We start from the raw sequence: 13,379 nt of genomic DNA on the forward strand, positions 1-13,379 counted from the left end.
TGCATATATAATCCCGATCGAAAAGTTAACATCTTTTTAGTTTAAACAATTGAAATAAGAAAGGTCCACCTCCACCTCCCTCTCTATCTCTCCATCTCCTCACTAACTCTCACCTCTCCCCCTATTATCAATTTATATAATTATTGTTGTGATGTTAGGTAAGTTGACAAAAAGATTGTTGATGGCTTTTTTCTGACTTATTTGCTGAACCCCTTTGATGTGTTGTTTTACAGCTTCTCATTTACATTGACTGATGGCCATACGTGTCTTTTAAAATGTCTTTTAAGTACAATGTTTTTACATTTGTATTGTGAGCATAAGCAACAAGACGACACGAAAAATCAATTTCTCTTTGGAGATAAAGTGGACAGACCACTCTTTCTGGGGATATTTAATTATTCCCCCTCTTGTTACGAAACTAAAAGAAGCCCGACTTTGTTTGATTGGAAGGGAGGTCACTTCGCCGTGTCCAGCATGCGACACTTCAGTGCTGGTAAGGTGACTGACCTCTGTGGAGGTTAGATTCCACTTTGTTTTGGTTTGGGCTTCTTCCATTATTGTTGGGAAGCTTCCTGTTTTCTTCTGTATTAGAACGGTGTTTTTATTCTGTCGCATTCAGATGCTACAAAGAATTCTTTATTCAAGGTCGCAACGATGAGGTCGTTTTTACTTGCATTGATTTTTTTTGGAAAATGAAACGAGTAAAAAGAAAGGGGGAAGGGGGGGAGGTCTTGTTTTTGTTTTTATTCAGATTATTTCCTTTTTAATATTGATTTTGTTTAAAAACAACAACAGAGAATCAATCAGTTTATGATTCATGCAATCTAACGAATATCATACAAATTACATGCAGACTTTACGATTTGTCATGTGCCAACAGTGAATATTATTATAACTTGAAGTACATTTAATCTTTGCCCATACAATGTTCTTCTTCTTCCCACACTCAGAATGGCCTGAGGCAAGGTCACCAACCTATGACTGTGACACTGGTGACGAGACCGGTGTATGTTGTCTGTCACAGTTAATCTTTTATTTTATTGCCAAACAACTCTGTCAGGTACTGCACTTTCCAGTTACGTGTGTGGAAGTTTGTGTAGTAATGTCTATAAATAGAACCAGTTAGTGTCCTGTTTGACAAATATTTTTTACCACTGTTTTGTGAGATGTTTTATAATGAGTGAATTGATTGAAACTTGGTAAGGTTGGGGTTTAATCTCAGCCAAAGCTGTAGCAACCAGATTGGTCAGAACACATTCACACCCACATAAACATGTACACACATGGCATATGAAAGAGTTTCCTTGTTATAACTTTTACCCAGTTTTAATGAATCTGAACACTGAAAAAACAACAACCAAACAAACACACAAAACAAAAACTAGAAAATAGGGAAATTATTTCTCTGTCTCTGTCTGTCTGTCTGTCTGTCTGTCTGTCTCTCTCTCTCTCTCTCTCTCTCTCTCTCTCTATATATATATATATATATATATATATATATATATATATATATATATATATATATATATATATATATATTATAATTGAATGATATAGTAATATACATACTTTAATAAAATGATATACATATAATTGTATGTGTATGTATATATACAACATTATCTATATGCAAAGGCAGAGAGAGAGAGAGGGAAATAAAGCACTTGATTTATCGAATCCCCCAGAAAGTGACTTCTTTTACTTGCAATGTGTAGCTATTGTGTGTGCATCTGTGTGTGCACATGTGTTTATGCAACCAACCATATTATAGAAGATTTTTTTTTAAACTTTCTGTCATTTTTTCAACACTTTTTCCCAAATTTTAAAGGGTAAACCAAACTAAGTACACTACTTGACAGTATAACACAATCAGTTGGAAAACTGTAGATAATGTTTGCATCAGGATCTAACCAAAGTTTTGTCAGTTTGAGAGATTTTTTTTTTTTTTTTTCTAATTCCAAATCACAACAACACAAGTCATAAGAGTTATTCGCTTTTAAAGCTTGTTTCTCTCTTTCTCTCCGTTGGGTTTGGATTCCATTGAATTGAAATGAATAGCAAAACAGTAAGTTTGTAAGTTAAATGTTGCATGGTTCATCACAGTTTCAGAACAAGCAAGAAACAATAATTGGGAAAATGAGAGCGTTTCACTTGCGTTTAGTTGTTTTTAACTGTAAACTTTCTGTTGATCATGTTGAACTGAGTCTATGACACCATGGTATTTATTTTGCTTTCAGCATCAGGCAGCACATTCTCTCTACACCACCAGAAGATGATGTGACCGAGGTTTCAACTTGACATAATCAGAGGAGTGGGGAAAAGAATTTTTCCATGCCAGAAGTTGTCCAACAACGATCATGTTCATCTCTCTGGCATACGTGTCCCTGGCTCTGATACAGCTTTACCGACGCTGTCAGCGCCGCTTTCAGTACTCGGCTGCCATGCTACGAGCACTTCGCAGTGGGAGCATACTGGTGCAGCGTGGGAATCGGGCACAGCATGGCAGCGTTGGCGCCCTGCTTAATTCATCGCTGTTGTCCTGCTCACGATCATATAAAGAGACAATGCTGTTGTCTGACGAGTACTTGGCTGTTTCGACGGTCAGTCCAAAGGTGAGTTGTCTGTATGTGGAAGGTCTGTCATATGTGCATTCCTTTTTTTTTTTTTTTTTCTATATATTTGTCTCTTTGTTTGCTGTATGTATCTGTTTGCTTCAATGCCTGTCTGTATAGTGTGTACATGTATTTTCTGTTTCAGTACATGTGTGCATGTCTTGTCTGTCTTGTATCTATTTATGTGGGTCATGAAAATATGTGCATATATATATATGTATGTGTGTGCTAATATGTTTTGTGTGTGTGTTTGTACTGTTCAGTTGTTCATTTATAATCCAGAATCAGCAAGCACACGCTCAGTACTGTACTTGATGTATACATCTTCTTATTCTCCCAAAACTCAAGAGTCATTAGGAAGCCACAAAGAAGAACCATTAAATATTCTTTTCATTCATGATGCGGAGTGCCCAGGGTAACTTCGGTTAGTCAGTTCTGGCAGAGACCATCCCTCTCCAAACCAGATTTTCTTGTCAAGTAGGACTGGATTACTTGGTTACCAGTAGCATAGAACATCTGACTTGACCGGAAATGTATACATGTATGTTTTCAGTAGCCTCAACGTCAGTCCTACACAGTCATTTTTGTGATGGCCTCCTTTGTTTTACTTTCACTTTCAGCAACAAGTGGACCTTGGAGAGTGGACCTCCTACCTGGATCTTCACCCTGTGCAGAACAGCAGCAACAGCGTGGTGGCCCTTCTGGAAGCAGGGCCTCCAGATGTCAGTGAGATGGCACAGAGCATGCAGGTGGCACCGGCCTCTAGAGTCCATGTGAGTGATCTCTTTAAGATAACATACAACATTATTATCTGTAATGATAAAGAAAATTGTCTTTTGGCTTGAGTGCAACAAAGTAGTGTAGTGTCCCACTGTTGCACACATGCTTTGTGTGTGTGTGTGTGTGTGTGCATGTGTCTGGATGTGTGTTGCAAAAGTGTTATTGGATGAATGTTTCTTGTGCATATGTTCATAAGTAAACACATGCTTGTGTGTTGCAAACTTGCACCTGATGAAGTAATGATTGGAAGAATGTTTTTGTAGAGATGAATCATTGTACAGCGGGGAGTTGAGGTTCATATGGACTCATGCCAGTATGCTGTTTTTATCATATCATCTGAATGACTAGATGCTCAGTTTGATTTTCCAGTCAAACATTGGTGAAAGGGCAAAACTGGGATTCGAACCCAGACCTTCACAGACACTGTTTTGGTAGATACACATCTCAGCCATTCTGCCACCTTCCTCTTCTTTCTTTTGATCAATGACAGGTACTGAAGCATGGATGCCCGCTGGCCTGGAAATCTGGCAATCCATTCGGCATCATCCTGCACTGCTCCTACGAAGACTTTGTCATCCTGTGCGATGCGTTTGGACAAGGGCATCTCACTCTGAATGAAGATTTGCAGCTGCACCGCATGCTGAGTATGTGTCCTAGTAATTGTGGGAAGGTTGTTGTGAGATTTTTTTTTTTTTTTTTTTTTTTTTTTTAAAGGAACTGTATTTTTGTTTTTCAGACAATTTTGTTGTTTGTTTGTTGTTTTTTTTGGTGCTGTTTTTTCATGCAAAACATGAGATAGAAACAAACCCAAAAAAATTTGCATTTTGGATATTTATGCTGTTTTTTTCTTGCAAAACTTTACATATAAAATATAAATATTCACAAGTCATTTTGACAGCTGATGAGAATGAGTCTGACAGCAATACATGAGCTGCAGTCTTCAAGTCTGTAGAGTCTGAAGACTGTGGCCCATGTATTGCTGTCATTTGAGTTATGAACTGGCCCTAAGTCTGTTTTTATTATCCTTTTGATATTTTTATAGGATTGGATTTCTGTCACTAATCTTTTGTTTTTGGCATGGACTGGGACCAACACAAACATTCGCATATTGCAGTCTTTCAGTACAGGGCTGAGTTTGCAATTTAAAAGAAATGGTCGATGAGTACAATTAACATTGTCCTTGTGGCAGTCTTGTCACTTAAATGTATGGTATTGCATTTTATTGTATTGCATTACTCTTTGTCACAACAGATTTCACTGTGTGAAATTTGGAATGCTGCATATCGCAACAGTGTAGCACAACTCCCCACCGCCTCCATTGTTTTTGTCTGCTTGAATTCCGATCAAAATGGATTTTTCTACAGAATTTTGTCAGGAACAACCCGTTTTACTTCATGCTACATACTGGAACTTGGTTCATCATCTCATCTGAATGACTAGCATCTAGATCACCACTCAAGGTGTAGTGGAGCAGTAGAAAATACTGTTAAGTGTAGGATTCAGTTCAGCGCTTTCAGATTCTCTCACTTCCTATGCAGACATGTTACCACTATGCCATCACTCTGCATGTCCCTTGCATTTACAGCGATATCCACTGTTGGCAAACCAAAGAGCCTGAGGAGACCCCAGAGTGAGGTTGTCCCTGCAACAGTTGACGTCAGGGATAATCAGAAAAGCAGACGAGCCAACACAGACCCAGCGCGCCTCTTGTCGTCCGCAGCAGGCAACCATCCTGCATGTGTTCCTGCCACACCGGGATCCAGCGGTGATGCGATGAAAATTGATGGTACTGGGTTTGAATCCACCTCCCCGGCGAAACCTAAGGTGGGGTCAGACCATTGTTTTGTTGGACAGAAGGAGAGTTTACACACAGAGAAATCTGTTGACAAGGAGAACGGAAGTTCTGACAATTTAGCTGCAGGTCCTTCTGATTTGACAAGGAACGGAAGTGCTGTTCGAGTTGAGGAAAAGATGACAGCTGTTCTTGAGGAATCGCCTGTGATTCAAGTAAGCGCTGACTTTGTGAAAGGCTTAGAAAAGAATACCTCAGTTGCATCTACAGACACTCATGATAGATTTGAATCTCAGTCAGCAGACTCAAATGACACAAACAGCTTGCAGGAAAAACACTTAAAAGAGAGTAGTGTCCCCTTAATGACTGATTCCATTGATGCAGTGAGCAATGATGTCTGTGCTGTCCATGGTTTAAATGGTTGTGGAGACCATTCTGAAAAGTCTATAAAAAAGTCTTCCCTGCCCATGACAGATTCACACCAGGAGTCCACACTCAAACAAAGCAGCACTGAAAGAAAAGATGATGTGAAAATGCCGCCCAGCAACCAGGCTGTGTCCTTTTTGAAACAAGATTTAAACATATCAAGCACTGTTCCTGCAGAAACAGACACAGAAAGCAGCTCCATTTTCGCTGAGTACCAGCAAGCCTTGAACAAACCTAAAGATGCAATTATTTCTGCTGCATCTGTGAATGGTTCTGCACATTCAGTCAATGGCAACAATGGTGCTACAATTTCTGAAAAGAATTCAAAACCACTGAACAAAGAAACCAAAGCAGAGGGCTCTGAATTTGGCAGTCATGAAGCTTCACACTCATCAGAAGGTGAAGGAGAAAAGACCATGCAGTCAACATCCTCCCCCAGCAGCAGAAACGGTACCCATGACACCAACGGTAGGGGTGGAGGACAAACAGGGTGCAAACCTCCCAACGTGGTGGTGTACTGTGGGAAGAAAGACTCGGCCCGCAAGTTCGACATGATTAAAGAAGGGCTGGAGCAGTGCCTCAACATCAGTGCCTACACCATCTACATTCTGCCGCATGAGGAGGTCATGAGCCTCCCCTGGGAAGACAACTCTGCCACCCTGATCATCTCCCACGACTATCTCCACGACAACATCGGCAAGAAGTTTGCCAGCTTCCTTATGAATGGGGGGAAGGTGCTCAGCTTTGGCAGCTCCATGGAAGCGGAGTTCCTTGTCCGTAAAGAGGTGAAAGGTCGGCCCGCCATCACCAAGTTCAACCTGCAAAAGTGGCGCGATGTGAGCGCCATCCAGGGGCGCCACCACTACATACCAGGCAGTCTCAAGAAAGGTAACTCCAGCATGGACACGTTGGTGGTGGACCCGGCCAGTGGGCAGCCTCTGGTGGTGCGCCTTACTCTGTCTTCCGAGCACGGCAACGGAACGGCCATCTTCTCTCAGGTGCGTCTGTGGGTTTGTTAGCTTCTTGAGTTCACATATCACAGTACTTCATGCAAAAGAAGGGGAACAACTAACTGAGTTATCAAAAATCTTACCCTTCACCATCTGATGGGCAGTTTTATGTTTCTTAGGACATTGGTCTTTGCTGAACAGTGAAGGGTTTTTTATTTGTTTCGCTGTTCTTTTTCAAGGAGATGTATCAAAATGTGTGGACTGATCCATTTATGGTTCACCACATCTGCTGTTAAAAAAATAATAGAATGAAATCAAATAAATAGATAAATAAGAGCAGATGCTTGATCTTCACTGACCCAGCATGCTGATCAGGCTTGAGAGCCTACCTAGGTTTGAGTAAAAAATTAATATTAACCATATTTTTTTCTTTAAAAAAGGGTATTTCATCTAGAGGACTGTCTCAGGGTGTCTTGTAACTTAAATACCGCATTCCAAACACACGTCACATGTCACAACAATGATGTTAACATTCATGTACAGTATTACAGACGCATTCAGTCTGTACCATCCCTAACTGAATAAACATTGTTGATGTTAATGACAGTGTTTACTTATAATGTGCACGCACATATGTATATTGATATAGATGTAGATTAATAAATATAGATATAGTATTAATATGTGCATATATAGAGAGAGATAGATAGCGATATATATATATATATTGTTCACAATCTTTGTTCCTCCGATTGTATATTCAGCTGTTCCTGGAGCGTGACCCCTCAGAGATGGCGGCGGACTCCAAGACGTTCAGCCGACTGAAGCAGAGCAGCAAGCAGCGGCTGGAGGTGCTGCGCTACCTGTTGTCTCTGCTGGACCTGGACACCTCCCTGTCTCCCCCCTGCCCACCCACACCTTGCTACATCCTGGTTCAGGACCAGGTGAGGGAGTCATGTCATGGCCTACCCCTGAAGACGGAGTATGACTGCCTACATGGCAGGGGTAAAAACGGTCATACGCGTAAAAGCCCACTCGTGTACATATGAGTGAACGTGGGAGTTGCAGCCCACGAACGAAGAAGAAGAAGAATGTCATGGCCTGTGGTGGTGGTGTGGGTAACTCATCCACTCTGGCATATGTGTGTGTAGGTGTGTTGTTGTGTATGTGTGTGTGTGTCTGTGTGAGAGTGTTTGTGTGTAGAATGAATGTGTGGGCATGTATTTAAACTTCCAGTCCATTATCTCAAACACATGTTCTTTGGTGATCAGGTTGCCAAAGTTAAACTGGTTTTGGATGTGTTTTTGTTGTTTTTCTTTTGTTTGTCTTTGTGTGTGTGTGTGTGTTTTGTTTTGTTTTTCATTTTATATTTTTTGTTTCAAGTTTCATTTGGGGAGACAGGGTGGGGGCTTCATGGCAGGGGAGGTGGGGTACTTTAACAACTGACCTGTCCGAATATACACTGTCTTGCATACTGGCAACTCTGTATGTGAATGCATTCAAGCGTTTTGCAAAAAAAAAAAAAAAAAAAAAAAAATGCACTTGCCCACACTTACATACTCATGCATGATCGATCCTCTGTCTGCCTTTTGTAGTCCTCTAGTTTTGTATGAAAGTTAACTTAGAGTTTGACCAGGTCAAGGATTGCAGCAACCCTGAAGATAACTTTGGCGCCACAGGTCAAGGAATGTAAACAGCCATCCCGCCCCATGCTGTAGCTCCACTCTCTTTGTCTTTGTTTCTCTGCTCTTTTCCTTTGCATTCTTTGACTGCTTATGACGCTTCCACCTCTATGTGTGTAGACCTCACTGTACTTTAGTCTGTAGCAGAATGAAGAGTGTAAAAATCCACTGGATGCAGTGAAGGAACCTTACAACAACAATAATATTATTGTATAAACCTCTGCCCCAGGCACTGCGGAAGTCCTTTTTGGACTCCATCGCAGGCCGGATGAAGCAGGGAGTCATCCGATCGCGGACCCTGAGCCTGAGGTTTGTAACCTCCAAGTCGGAGTCACTCTCAGCACTGACGGCGACGGCTGACACTTTGCCTGTGGTCACCGACATCCCAGCGGGCTCCGTCAAGGAGATGCGGGATGCTGGGAGTCTGCAGTTCTTCAACCCGGAGGTGTACTGGCGCCACCTGTCAACGTCGGTGATGGGGCGCGTTGTGATGTACACCGAGGTCATCCCCACCACCATGACTGTGTTTGAAGGGTGAGGCTTTTTTTTTTCTTTTTTTTTTTTTTTTCAACTGTTTCTTTTTACTGGTGCTTTACTTATTTGTTTTATGGGTACTTGATAAGAAATGTGAATCCATGGAAGTGATGGTAATGGTACTTATTGAAATAATGCTATTGGAACTTGATAAGAAGTGATAGTAATGGTACTTGATAAGAAGTGGGAAGTGGTGGTATTGGAACTTGATAAGAGATGTGTATCCATGGAAATGGTGGTAATGGTTCTTGATAAGAATGAGTGGGGTGGTCAAATGGTTAGGGAACTGAATTCTCATCCTGATGATCGCTTGATAGTAAATGGCAGTCGGTTCTACCTAGGTAGGCAGCCTGTTGTGCAAGTGACTCTGTGTTTGGATGGATGGATACAGATACTCATAGAGGGCATATTCATGGATAGGTGGATACAGATACTTATATAGTGCCTATCCTTGGTCGGTGATCAACTCTAAGCGGAAAAATCTCAACCCTTTACCTACTAGTTGCAGTTACCGAGATTCCATCACAGGACACTCAGTTGAAAGTCCAACACTTTAACCACCTGGCTATTGCACTTTGTAAAGTGCTTTGAATTTGGTCTTTGACGGAAGATAGGTGCTATATAAGTGTCTGTATCATTCATTCATTCATTCATAAAAAGTGTGTATCCATGAAAGTGATGTTTCTTTTTTTCAGAATCCAGTTTTCCCTTCCTGAAGACATAGGAGTGATATGTGTTGCTGGCCGGCAAACAAGTGGAAAAGGTATATGAGACTGAACTGAAGCTCCATTTGTCTGAGAGTTAATGTAATAGTGCTGCAAGAGAGATTGTTGGCTGCACGTTGATATTGTGCAGTCATTTGCATACTGGTGGCAGTGCAAGCACTGTGATGTATTGTACAATTATAAAGTAAATTAAGGCAAACATGATCATCAGACTTCAGATCTGTGCTTATGCATTCTGCTGCTTATTTCGGACACACTCAGGCTCACTCAAGCACACATGCATGCTTTGAGTGGAAAGACTTAAAATTGAAAGCTACTACTACACACACACACACACAGACAGACACTCACAGACACACACATGCACATGTGCACTCCTTAGAGTGAAAAGATGTGCGATTGAAGACTACTGCACACACATGCACACACACATCAGACTATGATTATATATCCCTGACATCACCTCCCACACCCCCACCCCACCCCCATCCCCATCCCTCTTCCCTTGCTTTCAAGTCATCAGGGAGGGAGCCAGTTGCTGAAACCCCTGGGCTGTGTCATACACACGCACACACACACACACACACACACACACACACACACACACACCACACACACACACACCATACATACACACACACATATACACACACATAGATAGATAGATAGAGAGATAAAGACGGTTACATGTCCCGACATCCCACCGCTTGCAGGTCGAGGAGGGAACCAGTGGCTGAGTCCCCTGGGCTGCGCCATGTTCTCGCTGCCACTGCGGCTGGCTGTGGACAGCTGTCTGGGTCAGCACATCACCTTCCTGCAGCACGTCGTGTCGCTGGCCGTCGTCCATAGTATCCGCTCCCTGCCCGGCTATCAGGTCAGTGCAGAGCGTAGCCGCGGTAACACGTAACAGTAGTAACAGCCTCAAACTGCTACCACACCCCAGCTGGCTTTTAGTTATCACAGGGTCATTCTGGGCTAGCCTCGATAGCCCCACCCCACCCTCACCCCCAGGAATCATTTGTGGTTAGTCAAGATCAAACCCCACCCACCTAACCCCAACTTGGAGATTACCACCTTTGTATAGGTTTGATAAAGCTCTGAAAAATGAAGGAGGGGTCATTCTGAGCCAGCCCTTATTGCCCCCCACCCCTACTCCACCCCATGCAACCCACAGTCCCCTCCCTTCTCTCCATTATAACTTAACGGAGGCAAACATGGGGTGGGGTGGGGGGTTCTACTTTCATAGCATGTGTTGATGCTAGCTGGGCCAGATTTGCCCCCTGGGTCATTTCAGACTGTTCTTTGAGTGTTCCCTACATCCATAATGAGATGGACGCATGCACATGAAAGACTGTGTGCTTTTCAGGACCTGGATTTGCGGCTCAAGTGGCCCAATGATATCTACTTTGGCAACAAGACGAAGCTGGGTGGCGTTCTGGTCAACTCCACAATGATGGGCAACACTATGCACGCCACTGTCGGTAAGTGTGCTTGTCCTGTCGCTTTATGCAGCATGTTAAGCATACCATGTGTACAGGAGTACGTACTGTATAGATGGGCATACTGCAACAATTCTTGTTGCTGAGAGAAGAGATGAGTTTTGAGGTGAAGCAAGAGAGTCCAAGTATCAGAGATTATCAGGGAGTCTGTTCCATAATAATAAAGATTAATAAATGAATATATGTGCACCAAGTCATGTACAGAAACAAATAAAAACACTTTCACACCCAACTTTCACACGCATGCATCAGTCTGAAACAAAGGGATGGAAGACAAAACTTACAGTTATACATGTTGACCAAAGGCTTAGAGAAACTATGGCCTGAAAGATGGATGGTGTGGAGGACCCAATTTGGAAAGAGTTTTTTTTATCTAGATGTGAAAGAGCTAGCTCATTCCTTCATTCTAGGGTTTGGTTTTGTTTCACAGTTTTCTTTCGTCAAGGTGTTTCATGTTCCGTGCTCTGATATCTGTAAAACCAACTGTTAATCTCAAGAACTTCGATTGTGGTGATCTGTGTGGATGGAATGGAGGAGCATCTGCACATATTATTATGGGTGTTTCTGTCTTGTATAAATATCTTCAAGTGTGTGTGCGTGTATGTGTGTGTGGGTGTATTAGTGAGAGTGTGTGAGTTGTGTGTGTGTGTGTGTGTGACTGACTGAGAGAGTAGGTATGCATATGTGTGTGTATGTTAAAAAATAAAGGTCCCCTGATAAAGGTCCCATAATAAAGGTCCCATAGCCCACTATGGCCAGCGAGGCAATCAGTTTATACCCACTGTTTGTAGGGATTGGCGTAGGAAGGTGGGGTCCAGTCCTCTCTGTCCACCAATTTAACCTTCCCCAACCAAATTAGGTAGCAGTTCACACCTGGTAGGAGTGAGGAAAATCAGAGTAAAGTGCCTTTCCCAAGGACACAAAACCAAGCTCAAATAGGGCTTCAAACCCTGATCACTGATGAAGAATGCATCAGGAGTCCAGCATCTGATCAGTTCTGTGTGTATGTGTATACGTGTGGCTGACAAGCCTGCCTTTAGAATGAGAGAACCTGAGCATACGAGATCTAATCCCACACTCATCAGAGTTTTCTCCCTTTCCACTAGACCTTGAGTGGCTAGTCATTCAGTTGAATCAAAAAGTGAGGTCTGGTGTGTAGCATGTACTTTAACTTAGTGCACATAAAAGGATCCAACGCAACAAAAGAGTTTTGCCTTGCAAAATTCTGTTATTTAAAAAAAAGAAAAAAAAATCCACTTAGGAAAACAAACACACTTTCAGAGCGGTAGAGCTGTACTGTAGAGATGCACTTTCCCAGGGGGGAGAACAGCCCAAATTTCACACACAGAAATCTTTTGCAACAAAAGAGTAATACAACACAACACAATACGGTGAACACCTGAATTCAGCGGCATGAACCCACGTTGCAGGCTGTGGCGTGAACGTGTCCAACAACCAGCCCACCGTCTGCATCAACAGCATCATTCAGGATTACAACCAAGCACATGGTTCCAGCCTCAAGCCCCTGACGACCAGCGAGGTCTTGGCCCACATCGTGTCTGCCTTGGAAACGCTGGTGGCTCAGTTTCAGGAGAAAGGCCACCAAGACTTTTGCCAGCTGTATTACAAGTATTGGCTTCACAGGTAAAACGGGAGGCAGGGTCTTTGTGTTCAGGATGTAGTTATTATGATAATAATGATGACGATGATGATAATAATGATAATCATAATAGTAGTGTACAGTTGTGTAGCACCCTTTCTAAGAACTCGGGGTGCTTTACATGAAAGGATAAGTTACAGATTACATGAACCACTCTATCTTTCTTTCTCCCCCTCCCCCTTCTCTCATTCCTCATACGTGCAAAGTTAGTTGGCAGGCATGGGACAGTGTTGTAGATGTTGGAAACTGAGAGTGCTTACACATAGGTTTGATAGTCATTGTGTTTACATGTACTGCTTTCCCACCAGTGTGCCACTAAAAATATTGATCTTGTTTCCACTTTTCAGACAATACTGATCGTTATCATAATAGTGAGTTGCATTGTGAAGAATAAAAGACAGTATATTTCATGCTGTGTAGAAATCATGAATGTATTTGAAAATGTATATAAGTAAATTTGTTTTTTCTTGGTTTGGCTGTTTGATTTTATTTTGTCTTTAGTGCTTTATCCATACGTCTTTGTGTGTGTGTGTTTGTGTTGTTGTTGGTTTTTTGTTGTTGTTGTTGTTGGGGTTTTTTTGTTTGTTTTTTTAAAGTTTCTGCCTTTGTTTCTTTTCTATCTGTCTGTTCTTCATTTCTGATTTCCTGCTTTATCAGGCCATTCACCAGCATTTTTTCTAATAGAAAATATTGTACATTTCTTGTCTCGCTTTTAACTT

The 13,379-nt window shown here is 42.1% G+C and overlaps 1 protein-coding gene across 3 annotated transcripts in view; it reads left to right on the forward strand.

Annotated features, from left to right (window-relative positions):
• The first annotated feature begins 445 nt into the window (after positions 1–445).
• The window catches only part of LOC143283340 (uncharacterized), a 14,144-nt gene continuing 1,210 nt past the window's right edge, over positions 446–13,379 (forward strand). The window contains exons 1-11 of one of the 3 annotated variants that reach the window (XM_076589545.1): positions 446–493; positions 2,238–2,612; positions 3,233–3,385; positions 3,883–4,036; positions 4,978–6,608; positions 7,325–7,504; positions 8,472–8,776; positions 9,472–9,539; positions 10,215–10,375; positions 10,868–10,982; positions 12,431–12,644. In XM_076589545.1, the coding sequence (XP_076445660.1) occupies positions 2,358–2,612; positions 3,233–3,385; positions 3,883–4,036; positions 4,978–6,608; positions 7,325–7,504; positions 8,472–8,776; positions 9,472–9,539; positions 10,215–10,375; positions 10,868–10,982; positions 12,431–12,644 (3,236 nt within the window). In that variant the 5' untranslated portion in view covers positions 446–493; positions 2,238–2,357. Of the gene's footprint in view, positions 518–948; positions 1,061–2,237; positions 2,613–3,232; positions 3,386–3,882; positions 4,037–4,977; positions 6,609–7,324; positions 7,505–8,471; positions 8,777–9,471; positions 9,540–10,214; positions 10,376–10,867; positions 10,983–12,430; positions 12,645–13,379 lie in introns of those variants that run through there. The other 2 variants (XM_076589546.1, XM_076589547.1) reach the window with 2 other exon arrangements.

Source organism: Babylonia areolata, chromosome 6 (assembly GCF_041734735.1).
Source record: "Babylonia areolata isolate BAREFJ2019XMU chromosome 6, ASM4173473v1, whole genome shotgun sequence".
NCBI classification, from domain to species: Eukaryota; Metazoa; Mollusca; class Gastropoda; order Neogastropoda; family Buccinidae; genus Babylonia; species Babylonia areolata.